The 12,998-nt window shown below is 41.9% G+C and overlaps 1 protein-coding gene across 2 annotated transcripts in view; it reads right to left on the bottom strand.

The window, feature by feature from the left end:
- Positions 1-12,998, bottom strand: part of LOC130272851 (KAT8 regulatory NSL complex subunit 1-like) — an 84,408-nt gene that overhangs the window by 1,062 nt on the left and 70,348 nt on the right. For both annotated transcript variants that reach the window (XM_056518813.1, XM_056518814.1), the window contains 5 exons: positions 10,171-10,313; positions 4,616-4,734; positions 4,241-4,292; positions 3,212-3,324; positions 1,070-1,328 (listed from right to left, as the gene is read on the bottom strand). In XM_056518813.1, the coding sequence (XP_056374788.1) occupies positions 1,070-1,328; positions 3,212-3,324; positions 4,241-4,292; positions 4,616-4,734; positions 10,171-10,313 (686 nt within the window). The remainder of the gene's footprint in view (positions 1-1,069; positions 1,329-3,211; positions 3,325-4,240; positions 4,293-4,615; positions 4,735-10,170; positions 10,314-12,998) is intronic.

The raw sequence follows: 12,998 nt of genomic DNA, 5'->3' as shown, positions 1-12,998 counted from the left end.
AGAACAGAGGGGAGAAGCGCATTACTACATATGTCAGGTATATAAATTCGGGTTATGCTGGCCATGTGCATACTACTATAATAAAATAGGAATATAAATATAAGTTAATAAAATATACGTATACATTTTTTGTTTACATGGTTGGGTCTCATTTACATCTGCGGCTCCATTCAGGGCCAGAATATGGATCTCACGGGCTCAATGGTGTCCATTATAGAATCTGACTGGACCAAGAATTTACAGCTTGCAGCAATATTTTTGGTCCGCTCAGGTCCCAGTAGTTCGATGGAATGAAGCTCCAAAGCACATGTGAACATAGCCTTAAAGGGGTACTCCAGTGGAAATCCCCCCCCCCCCCCCCCCCAAAAAAAAAAAAGAAAAAAACTGGTTCCAGAAAGTTAAACAGAATTGTAAATTACTTCTATTAAAAAATCTTAATCCTTCCAGTACATAGCTGCTGTATGCTCCACAGGAAGTTGTGCAGTTCTTTCCAGTCTGACCACAGTGCTCTCTGCTGACATCTCTGTCCGTGTCAGGAAGTGTCCAGAGCAGGAGAGGTTTGCTATGGGGATTTGCTTCTACTCTGGACAATTCCTGACATGGACAGAGGTGGCACCAGAGAGCACTGTGGTCAGACAGAAAAGGAAAAACTTCCTCTGTTGTATACAGCTGCTGATAAGTACTGGAGAGCACTGTGGTCAGACTGGAAAGAACTACACAACTTCCTGTGAAGCATACAGCAGTTGATAAGTACTGGAAGGATTAAGATTTTTTTAATAGAAGGGAATTTACAAATCTGTTTAACTTTCAGGTACCAGTTGATTTGAAGTAAAAAAAAATAAAATAAAAACATTTTATTCTACCGTAGTACCCCTTTAGGAGTGAATTTTTTTTTAGGACTATAAAACCAGATGACCTCTCCTAATGATAAGACCTCAGTAGCAGAATAGTGTGGGGGGGGGGGGGGGGGTCTGATCCGCACAATGATCAGATCCTCCTTGTCTATGCCATGTAAAGACCAACCATCAGTCTTATCCCAGAAAGTCCTTTACAGGGAGTTATAACTTACCAGTTCTTCTTCATCTGGAACCTCAGGGGTGGAAGATCGTGTGTCTTCACTCCAGGATAGCCCCCTGACGCGGCTGTGGACAGAGAGGCATTGGACTGTGCTGTAAGGCTCCTGGTTGTCTGTTGCAGCAGATGACAGGGATAGCGGGACATCATTAAGGCTTTGGAATCCAATGTCCGGGGATGGGGGCTGCTGGAAAGACCCTTGGCTATTGGATGAAGGTTGAGGGGTCCATCGACCGTCAGATCTGTTAGAGGATCTAGTAGAAAGATGGCGGAAAAACAAGTGTAAGTGTCTAACTATATCCACACGCAAAACCCTTCCTGACAGAAAAAACACCTATAAACTCAAAACTTTGAGCCCCATCCAAGAGAATGGTGGGCAACTGGTGGCCCCCAGGGGCCACCAGTTGCCCACCATTCTCTTGGATGGGGCTCAAAGTTTTGAGTTGCAACCTGTATCGTCTTTATTCAAGTATCCCTGAAGTGACACAGGATGCCTGATGAAGGAGCTGGCATAAGCAAATTTTAACCTCAGAAATGCGTCGCATTAAAGGGGTACTCCTGTGGAACATTTTTTTTTTTAACCAACTGGTGCCAGAAAGTTAAACAGATTTGTAAATTACTTCTATAAAAAATTCTTAATCCTTCCAGTACTTATTAGCTGCTGAATACTACAGAGGAAATTATTTTCTTTTTGGATTTCTTTTCTTTCACGAGCACAGTGCTCTCTGCTGACACCTCTGTCCATTTTAGGAAATGACCAGAGCAGGAGAAATTCCCCATAGCAAACATATGCTGCGGTGGACAGTTCCTAAAATGGACAGAGGTGTCAGCAGAGAGCACTGTGGTCAGAAAGAAAGGACATCCAAAAAGAAAAGAATTTCCTCTGTAGTATGCAACCTCTGATAAGTACTGGAAGGATTAAGAATTTTTCATAGAAGTAATTTACAAATCTGTTTAACTTTCTGGCAACATACCACCGGAGTACCCCTTAAAATATTCTTTCTATACATTTGGATTGACAGTTCTTTGGATGCCATATCTAGGTCCCGGTGGTGGGATATACCTACGTAGAGGGGGGGTACGCAGAGTTGAGCTTGCATCCCCCCCCCACTGTGGAGTAAGTGAAGGTTAATCCACTGGTTCCTTATTTATACGCTATATTAACTCCTCTGAGAACTGGTATAAATGCTTTTTCTTTTATATTGGCGATCACACACGGATCTGCTTGGAGAACATCTGGATTTTTATTCCTGTGCTCTCTTATTGGTTACATTGGACACCTTGTTGGTGGAGGATAAGAATGGATCTTTATATATTAACGCGGCTTTATATATTAACTCAGGGTGTTTGGGGTGCACCCTATTTTGTGTGTGTGTGTGGGGGTCACTGCGTGCACTGGGTGGGTCATAGCATTTTACTATATAGTTTTATTATTTTTTATTGCCGATTTATTTTGCTTCTGTTTGCAGAGCTCACTGAATTTTACTTTTACAATTGTGCACAATGCAATGAACACGTTTAGTCCTCCATAGATGAAATGTTGACAAGTCTGTAACGTATCTTGATACATGGAAGAGACAAATATGGAAGCTGACAGCAGGTTAGGGCATCCTAACCATTAATAGCATTACTAGGAGCATTATAGATTCTTTAATATTGTGCTCCAGTGTGCGGTTTACCTGTAATGCGGTTTTATTGCTATGCAAATGAGGCAAATTGTACAGTAAACTTAGGGGGGCTTAATTTACCCATAGGTGCACTAATACGGTTGCCCGATCCTCCAGAAATGCCTGTCTAAGAATACTAAGCGAAAGCCCCCCCCCCACCTTTGCAATGGCCTGGAGATGCATCACTGCAGAGGGGTGGCTCAGTATTCAGTAGGGGGCATTGCTAGAGGAGCAAGTGGGTGACTATATCGGTGTAAAGGAATGCCCCTGGTGCACTGAACGTCCATATTAATACAACTAATATGAAAGACAAACATAACACTATATTTCAATGTCCTATAACGCTTATGATAACTGCACTTATTAGCAGGTTAGGGTGACATACCCAGCTGTCACATTCCCTTTATGCTCAGGTGGCATTACAGACAGCTCCTCTGTATACTCTGTATATAAGATAAAATATTAAGTACCTGCTCCCTCGCCTCTGTGGAACAGATGAAGTCCAGGAATCCCAGCGGGAACGTTCCAGATCCTCATATTCGCTGTGCCGGTATAGATACGCCTCCTCAGACAGGTCTTCTAGCTGCAGAGGAAAAGAATAGTCACTGCAACTAAACTCTGCGATATTGTTCAGTGTGAGAGAGAACGAATGCACTAGATAAGATCTCTGCTAAACTGTGATGTCAGACTAAACAGAGCGTATTAGAAATGATAATGCTTGGAAAACCAACATCTGCCCCTTAAATAGTTCTCTCCATGACTATGGCCGCCTAAGGGTCTCATCCACCATTTATGGCCAATAAAGGAAAGCCTGAACTAGTGCACCCATCCCTGCTCCTGTATTCTAGTTTTTAACTTATTTACTTGACTACATTTTCCTCAGGCTGCCATGACAACCGATTGCCACTCTGATCGCATCATGGGGGATCAACACTTAAAGGAAATCTGTCACCAGTGTCACCTGCACTAACCTGTCAGTACTGACAGACTGTTGACAACGGTACTCTCCTTGTCCTGTTCCATGGCGGGGATCTTCAGTAATCTTCACCGTTAGCTCCGCTCCGGGCACTCAGCTTGGGGCATGGGCGTCACCGCTACTGTTCTCTCACAGCGAGACTCAGCAGATAGCAGCAGCGGCTGGGGTGGAGATTAGCGACGTCCCGCTGGATCCTGCTATGAGAGAACAGCAGCAGTGACGCCACTAAGCGCCGCCCGTGCCCCAAGTCAGGTGCCGGAGCTAACGGAGGAGATTACCGAAGAGCCCCACCATGGAATGGGACAAGGTGAGTACCATTGTCATCAGTGTCACCTGCACCATCTGTGGGTACTGACAGGTCAGTGCAGGTGACAGCTTTCCTTTAATACAAAAACTTTCAGCCCTTTAAGGATAAAGGGCTCCCATTTTAAAGACCAGTACATTATACCTATACATAAGAGGCATTTTCTTAATCTACTTAATATACACTTTAGATTGCAAGAACATTGATATAGACACTTACCTCTGGATCTACTTCCAGGATGGTGACCTCTGATGGGTCCAACACTCGCCAGCTGGGAAGAGAAAAGGTCAAAAGTCACAAGTGAGCTTTTTTATTTTCAATTGAAAAACTCCATGAGCCACGAAAATTGTGTTCAGAATGAGACTTCTTAATAAATAACTTTGCTATCATTGTATAACATCATACTGGATTACAAAAACATGACTTTCTTCCAAAACACAGCACCACACCTTTTGTTTCTGGTATTGCCCCTCAGCCCTATTAAAGCCAATGGGACTGAGCTGTAGAACTACACACAACCTGTGGACAGGAGAGCTGCTGTTTACAGAAAAAAAAAAGAAGGCAGGACCCCTGCCCTCCCAGAGTAACACGTACCTCGGCGTCAGAATTTCCTTATACTGGATCTTCTCCACACGAGCTGCGGCCGCCATAGACATTGGAATGACAATGTTATCTATGTCATATGAATTTTCAAACCTTTTCCGCTTGAGAGCCTAAGGGGAAAAAATAAAAATAAAATTTTATACACACACACATACATATATACATATATATATATACATATACACACACACATATATATATATACACATATATATATATATATCAGGGTAAGAAACCATTAAAGAGGTACTCCGCTGCTCAGCGTTTGGAACAAACTGTTCCGAATGCTGGAGTCGGGAGCTTGTGATGTCATAACCCCGCCCCCTCATGACGTCACCCATCAGCGCCCCCCCCCCCCCCCCCCATAGACTTGCATTGAGGGGGCGGGGTGTGGCGTCACAAGGGGGCGGGGCTATGAAGTCATGAGCTCCCGGCACCAGCGTTCAAAACCGTTTGTTCCAAACACTGAGCAGCGGAGTACTCCGGTGGAATTATTTTTTTTTAACTCAATTGGTGCCAGAAAGTTAAACAGATTTGTAAATTACTTCTATTAAAAAAATCTTTACCCTTCCAGTACTTTTAGCAGCTGAGGAAATTCTTTTCTTTTTGAATGTCTTTGTCTTCTCCACAGTGCTCTCTGCTGATACCTCGGTCCGTGTCAGGAACTGTCCAGAGCAGCATAGGTTTGCTATGGGGATTTTCTCCTGCTCTGGACAGTTCCGGATACGGGCATCAGGTGTCAGCAGAGAGCACTGTGGATAAGACAAAAAATAAATTTTTTAATAGAAGTAATTTACAAATCTGTTTAACTTTCTGGCACCAGTTGGTTTTCCACCGGAGTACCCCTTTAATGTTCCTGGCTCTCCCTATGAAAAGAGCAGTGTCAACCACAGCACGAAACGAGGGCCGACACGTCCTCTCTATGCATCTCTATGGGAGAGCCTGAGATACACCAACGCTGTACGTCCGGCTCTCCCATAGAGATGCAGCGGGAGACACTGCTCCTTTCTTGGGGAGAGCAGGGGGCAGACACTATCCCCTAGATAGGGGAGAAATTTTACTAAGCTGGAGTACTCCTTTAATATCAATATTAAAATATGTAAATGACTAAACAAGGCCGGCAGTGCAGATTAAAATTAAATCGCATAACTATGAATTATAAACAATCTGTATTATTATCCCCTATATAGGGATGTTATAGGGCCTATACTCCTTCTGCACCACAAAGGAGCGATCACGTTATAGATAGCTATAAGACAAAAGGGTAAATTATCCTTGTTTCTAGATTATACAGACACCTAAATACTATATACTAAATGTTATATACAGACACAATACTATATACTAAATACTATACACTAAATGTTATATACAGACACCTAAATACTATACACTAAATGTTATATACAGACACCTAAATACTATATACTAAATGTTCTATACAGACACCTAAATACTATATACTAAATGTTCTATACAGACACCTAAATACTATATACTAAATGTTCTATACAGACACCTAAATACTATATACTAAATGTTCTATACAGACACCTAAATACTATATACTAAATGTTATATACAGACACCTAAATACTATATACTAAATGTTCTATACAGACACCTAAATACTATATACTAAATGTTCTATACAGACACCTAAATACTATACACAATGTTATATACAGACACCTAAATACTATATACTAAATGTTATATACAGACACCTGTATATTGTGACATATGAGTTATCGGTACTGTACAGTGTATACACCACAATTAAAATGTTCTGTGTATCACGTGTTCTCATTTTCATAGATTGATAAAACAGGGAGGAGCCGACTTTTCTTTTTCCTAGTGTCAGCGCCTCCTAGTGGCAAGAGCATATACCCATCAGTTAGTTAGGTGTCCCCCAATGAAGAGCGAACGAGAACACAAGTTTAGTTTAAACTGGTTTTTCCTACTGAAGGTTTTTGTTACAACTAGAATTTACTGCTTTTCCCTACTGAAAACTATATATAGGTGTTGCCTTTAAGATTTACTATTAAATTCTACTTATTATTTACTAAATTATAGCTGCCTAGGAAAGAGTCCTAGGACTGTATCCATATTTTCCAGCCCACGGGAGCACCTGAAAGCTGAACTAATTTATGCAGGAAAAGTCATCAACTGCCGAGCCGAGAAGTTTGTGACAAATCGAATTTACTGTAAGTTCGCTCATCTCTAGACATAATGTCACCAAACTCCAAAAATGGCTTGGACAAAATTATTGGCACTCTTAACTTAATATTAGGTTGCACACCCTTTGGAACAATTAAATCAGTGTCTTCCCATAACCATCAATAAGCTTCTTACACCTCAGCCGGAATGTTGGACCACTCTTCCTATAACCATCAATAAGCTTCTTACACCTCTCAGCCGGAATGTTGGACCGCTCTTCCTTTACAAACTGCTCCCGGTCTCTTATTGGAAGGCGCCTTTTCCCAACAGTAATTTTAAGATCTCTCCACAGGTGATCAATGGGATTTAGATCTGGACTCATTGCTGCCACTTCAGAACTCTCCAGCGCTTTGTTGTCATCCATTTCTGGGGCTTTTTGACGTATGTTTGGGGTCATTGTCCTGCTGGAAGACCCAAGATCTCGGACACAAACCCAGCTTTCTGACACTGCGCTGTACAGTGCGACCCAAAATCCATTGGTAATCCTCAGATTTCATGATACCTTGTACACATTCAAGGCCCCCAGTGCCAGAGGCAGCAAAACAACCCAAAACATCACTGACCTCCACCATATGTCACTGTAGGTACTGTGTTCTTTTCTTTGTAGGCCTCATTCCGTTTTCGGTAAACAGTAGAATGATGGGTTTTACCAAAAAGATCTATCGTGGTCTCATCTGTCCACAAGATGTTTTCTCAGAAGGATTTTGGCTACTCAAGTTCATTTTGGTAAAATGTAGTCTTGCTTTTTTTATGTCTCTGTGTCAGCAGTGGGGTCCTCCTGGGTCTCCTCCATAGTGGGGTCCGCCTGGGTCTCCTCCATAGTGGGGTCCTCCTGGGTCTCCTCCATAGTCGTGTCCTCCTGGGTCTCCTCCATAGTGGGGTCCTCCTGGGTCTCCTCCACAGTGGGGTCCTCCTGGGTCTCCTCCACAGTGGGGTCCCCCTGGGTCTCCTCCATAGCGGGGTCCCCTGGGTCTCCTCCATAGCGGGGTCCCCCTGGGTCTCCTCCATAGCGGGGTCCCCCTGGGTCTCCTCCATAGCGTTTCATTTAAATGTGGACGGATAGTTTGTGCTGACACTGATGCTCCCTGAGCCTGCAGGACAGCTTGAATATCTCTGGAACTTGTTTGGGGCTGCTTATCCACCATCCAGACTATCCTGCGGTGACGCAAAAAAGGGGAAAATCCGGCTCCCAGGACTGGATAAAAATTTGTAGCTTTAATGAATCATTAAAATCCAAAGTAGAAAAAAGAATGAGCTAAAAGCACAAACGAAACGCACCAACGTGTTTCGACTTGTTAACAAGTCTTAATCATGGTCCCAACAAGTTAACAAGTCGAAACGCGTTGGTGCGTTTCGTTTGTGCTTTTAGCTCATTCTTTTTTCTACTTTGGATTTTAATATGATTAATTAAAGCTACAAATTTTTATCCAGTTCTGGGAGCCGGATTTTCCTCTTTTTTGCTTCATCCTTTGTACCTGGGAACACGGCCCTTGCTCATTCCGTGGCTTCCGCTGGAAGGTGTGGAGTTCATTGTGATCTGGGTCTGCATGCTGCTAATGGTGAGCTGAACCTTTACCTATTTTTCTGGACATTGTATATCCTGCATTGACACCTTTTATAAGTTTTTCTCTTCCGTCCACGCCCAGGGAGATTATCTACAGGGCCATGGGTTGTAAACTTCTTGATAATGTTGGATACTGTGGACAAAGACAAATCTAGATCTCTGGAGATGGACTTGTAACCTTGAGATTGTTGATATTTTTCCACAATTTTGGTTCTTAAGTCCTCAGACAGTTCTCTTCTCTTTCTGTTGTCCATGCTTAGTGCGGCACACACAGACACACAATGCAAAGACTAAGTGAACTTCTCTCCTTTTTATCTGCTTTCAGGTGGGATTTTTATATTGCCCACACCTGTTACTTGCCCCAGGTGAGTTTAAAGGAACATCACATGCTTGAAATAATCTTATTTATCCACAATTGAAAGGGGCCAATAATTTTGTCCAGACCATTTTTGGAGTTTGGTGACATTATGTCCAATTTGCTTTTTTCCCTTTTTTTGGTTTAGTTCCAATACACACAAAGGGAATAAACATGTGGATAGCAAAACCTGTGTTACTGCAATCCTTTTCTGTGAGTTAATCTTCTAGAGAAATTTCAGGGGTGCCAGAGATAGATAGATAGAGGAAAGCAGCACTCCTGGTGTTAGTATGCACGGGTGCCTCCCGTTGTTGATCTGGGTCAGAGAACCAAACTTTATATAGAAAAGTTAAAACAGCGGCACTCCAACTTTGAGTGCCGCTGTTTTTACACACATCTATATACATACACATATATCTATAGATATAAAACTCAATGTGTGTGTGTGTGTGTGTGTGTGTGTATGTATGTGTATGTGTATGTGTATGTGTATGTGTATGTGTGTATATATATATATATATATATATATATATATATATATATATATATATGTGTGTGTGTGTGTGTGTGTGTGTGTGTGTATATATATGTATGTATGTGTGCGTATGTATGTTCCACAAAAACTTTCAAACGGCTAAAGATATTAACATGAAACTTGGCCACACGTTACTTATATGTCAACAACAAACATAGGATAGGTGATTTAACCCTAACTCACCCCCATTTGCCAGGGGCGGGGCTTATGTTTAAAGTCCCATACAAGTCTATGGGAAATATATGTTACTGCATAACTTCCAAACAGCTGGAGATATTTCAATAATACTTGGTCACATGTTACTTATATGTCCACTTAAAATATAGGATAGTTAATTTAACCCTTAACTACCCCCATTTGTGAGGGTCGGGGTTTTTGTTTAAAGTTCCATGCAAATCAATTGGAAATGTATGTTCCCACAACTTCCGTACGGCTGGAGATATTTCAATACCTGGTCACATATTACGGGTCGGGATAGGAAGTCAAAAGCTTTCTTCTTTGTTTTCCTCCACAACAAAGATTAGGAAGGAAAAAACGGGCAACGCCGGGTACTCAGCTAAATATATTATATACACACACACACGCATATATATAGCTATCCATACATACAGTTTAACTAGGGAGAAGCAGAAAAACAGTAAATTCTAGTTGTAACAATATATATATTTAATCTAGATCTATCTAAATCTTTATGTAACTATGGCTATCACTGTAAATACCCTTTAGATATAGTGACCCTGAATTTCTGTGTGAACAAAGCTGCTGCTGAGCACTGGTTATAGAAAGCATATAGCAATATAAAAAAGCTAAATATGCCCTGTCAGTGTTTTCTTCCAGCAGAATATGAAGCGCTGCAGAATATGAATACTTACTGCTGAGTTAGATGACGGGGGGGTTTCTGTGAGGGATGAAAGCTGCTGGGCCGCATTGCTTGGTCTTGGTGTAACAGGGCTGGATATGTGTATGCTGGAGTTCGGCGTTCCTTTGTACTGCCTGTCCTCTCGAAACAGAGACCCTGTCAGTCAAAAGATGATTTTATTATATTTTTATCAGGTTAAAAAATATAAAATCAAAAGATTAAATATAATGCGTATAGAAAAGAATCATGAATATAAATATACAAGTCGGCAGCGTACACAGTCACCACTAAGCAGGAATAAGGAGGGTGAAGGGGCTTCGTAATAATTACGGCTACATGTTACGGACCTCAGTGCTGGTAGTGTAGAGGACCCCTACAAAGAGTGCGGGAGATTAAAGGGGTACTCCCCTGGAAATTACTATTATTTTATTTTTTTTTAAATCACCTTGTACCAGAAAATTAAACAGATTTGTAAATTACTTTTATTTACATATCTTAATCCTTCCAGTACTTATCAGCTGCTGTATGCTCCACAGGAAGTTCTTTTTTTTAATTATCTTTACAGTCTGACCACAGTGCCCTCTGCTGCCACCTCTGTCCATTTTAGGAACTGTCCGGAGAAGGATAGGTTTTGCTATGGGGATTTGGGCAGTTCCTAAAATGGACAGAGGTGTCAGCAGAGAGCACTGTGGTCAGACAAAAAGATAATTAAAAAAGAAAAACTTCCTGTGGAACACACAGCAGCTGATAAGTCCTGGAAGAATTAAGATTGTTTAAATAGAAGTAATTTACAAATCTGTTTAACTTTCTGGCACCAGTTTAAAAAATAAAAAAATTAAAATGTTTTCCAGTGGAGTACCCCTTTAATCCCTATATAGCAAACTAAAACCCAACTTTTTACAGAGAAGCAGCTTTGTGTATTTCTGTGATTACTCCTACTACTTTATAGTCTTCTCCTATAATACAGCATTTTTCCCAAACAGTGTGCCTCCAGCTGCTGCAAATGTGGTCCAGCTGTTGCAAAACTACAACTCCCAGTATGTCCGGACAGCCGTTGGCTGTCCGGTCATGCTGAGAGTTGTAGATTTGCAACAGCTGGAGGCACCCTGTTTGGAAAACACTGGTATAAGGGTTATAACTAACTGATTATTGAGGGGCTCCAACCCTAACCCATCATGATTTCAGCCATTTTCCCCCTAAGTAGATGGAGCGGTCACCACTTTAATTCATAATCTATAGGTCTTCTGAACATGATTGGAGTTGTAGTTTTGCAACAGCTGGAGACACACTGTTAGAAAAATATTGCATTTAGGACTCGAAACCTAAATTTTCCAAGCCTGCCGCCTCTTTTTGTAATTTTAGTGCAACCTAAGCTCTATATTCCAGTGTAAGGAGTATATTCCCTCACTGGTCATGTGATGCCTGATGAAGCAGTCTATCTGTGAAACGCGTTGCATCATGGGCGAATAAACCTCATTTCCTTTACTTGGGTGTCCTGCGCTCTCTATCCCGTCGCCGTACTGGAGGATTGGTTTGTTTGCTCACTGGTCATGTGACATTATCCTAAGCAATATAATACAGTGATCCCTCAACTTACAGTAGTTTCACCATACGATGGTTTTTCTGGACCATTGTAAGTATAAACCAAACACAACATACAATGACAGTCCAGATCTGTGATACCTGTCAATGGCCGGAAGAACCGACCTATCAGAATGGGCAATTTACTGGTAAAACCCCTGTATTACTGAAGTGCATGCACTGACTGATGTCTGGTAGCACCCCATAAAGTACAGGGAGGTATTACATGTTCTGTACTCTTTACCTGTATTACTGAAGCGTATGCACTGACTGGTATCTGGTAGCGCCCCCTACAGTACAGGGAGGTATTACATGTTCTGTACTCTTTACCTGTATTACTGAAGTGTATGCACTGACTGGTGTCTGGTAGCGCCCCCTACAGTATAGGGAGGTATTACATGTTCTGTACTCTTTACCTGTATTACTGAAGTGTATGTACTGACTGGTGTCTGGTAGCGCCCTCTACAGTACAGGGAGGTATTACATGTTCTGTACTCTTTACCTGTATTACTGAAGTGTATGCACTGACTGGTGTCTGGTAGCGCCCCCTACAGTACAGGGAGGTATTACATGTTCTGTACTCTTTACCTGTATTACTGAAGTGTATGCACTGACTGGTGTCTGGTAGTGCCCCCTACAGTACAGGGAGGTATTACATGTTCTGTACTCTTTACCTGTGCCAGGGTTAGCTGCTCCTTTGGACACCAGGTGAGGGCGGCTCCATGTTACTTTTTTTGGGACACTGTGTACTGTACAGGACCCTGAAGAAGCTCCTGTCCTCTACATAGACAGTGATTACAGCTCCCAGCAGATCTTTATTACTTTTATATGTTAGGATTTGCATTATCTGTATTAGTTATCTACTTATTTTTCTTTAATCCTCACTAGAGATAAGCAAATTTACAGTAAATTCGATTCGTCACGAACTTCTCGGCTCGGCAGTTGATGACTTATCCTGCATAAATTAGTTCAGCTTTCAGGTGCTCCGGTGGGCTGGAAATGGTGGATACAGTCCTAGGAGACTCTTTCCTAGGACTGTATCCACCTTTTCCAGCCCACCGGAGCACCTGAAGGCTGAACTCATTTACGCAGGAAAAGTCATCAACTGCCGAGCCGAGAAGTTCGTGACGAATCGAATTTACTGTAAATTCGCTCATCTCTAATCCTCACTTACTCCTATTTTTGGATGACATTTTGGGGCTTTAGAGCCAATTACCAGGTTTCCATAGAGTTAAGGTCTCAACATACTACGGTTGTCCT

Source organism: Hyla sarda, chromosome 5 (genome assembly GCF_029499605.1).
Source record: "Hyla sarda isolate aHylSar1 chromosome 5, aHylSar1.hap1, whole genome shotgun sequence".
Taxonomy (NCBI): domain Eukaryota; kingdom Metazoa; phylum Chordata; class Amphibia; order Anura; family Hylidae; genus Hyla; species Hyla sarda.
This window is presented reverse-complemented; position numbering and strand designations above follow the sequence as displayed.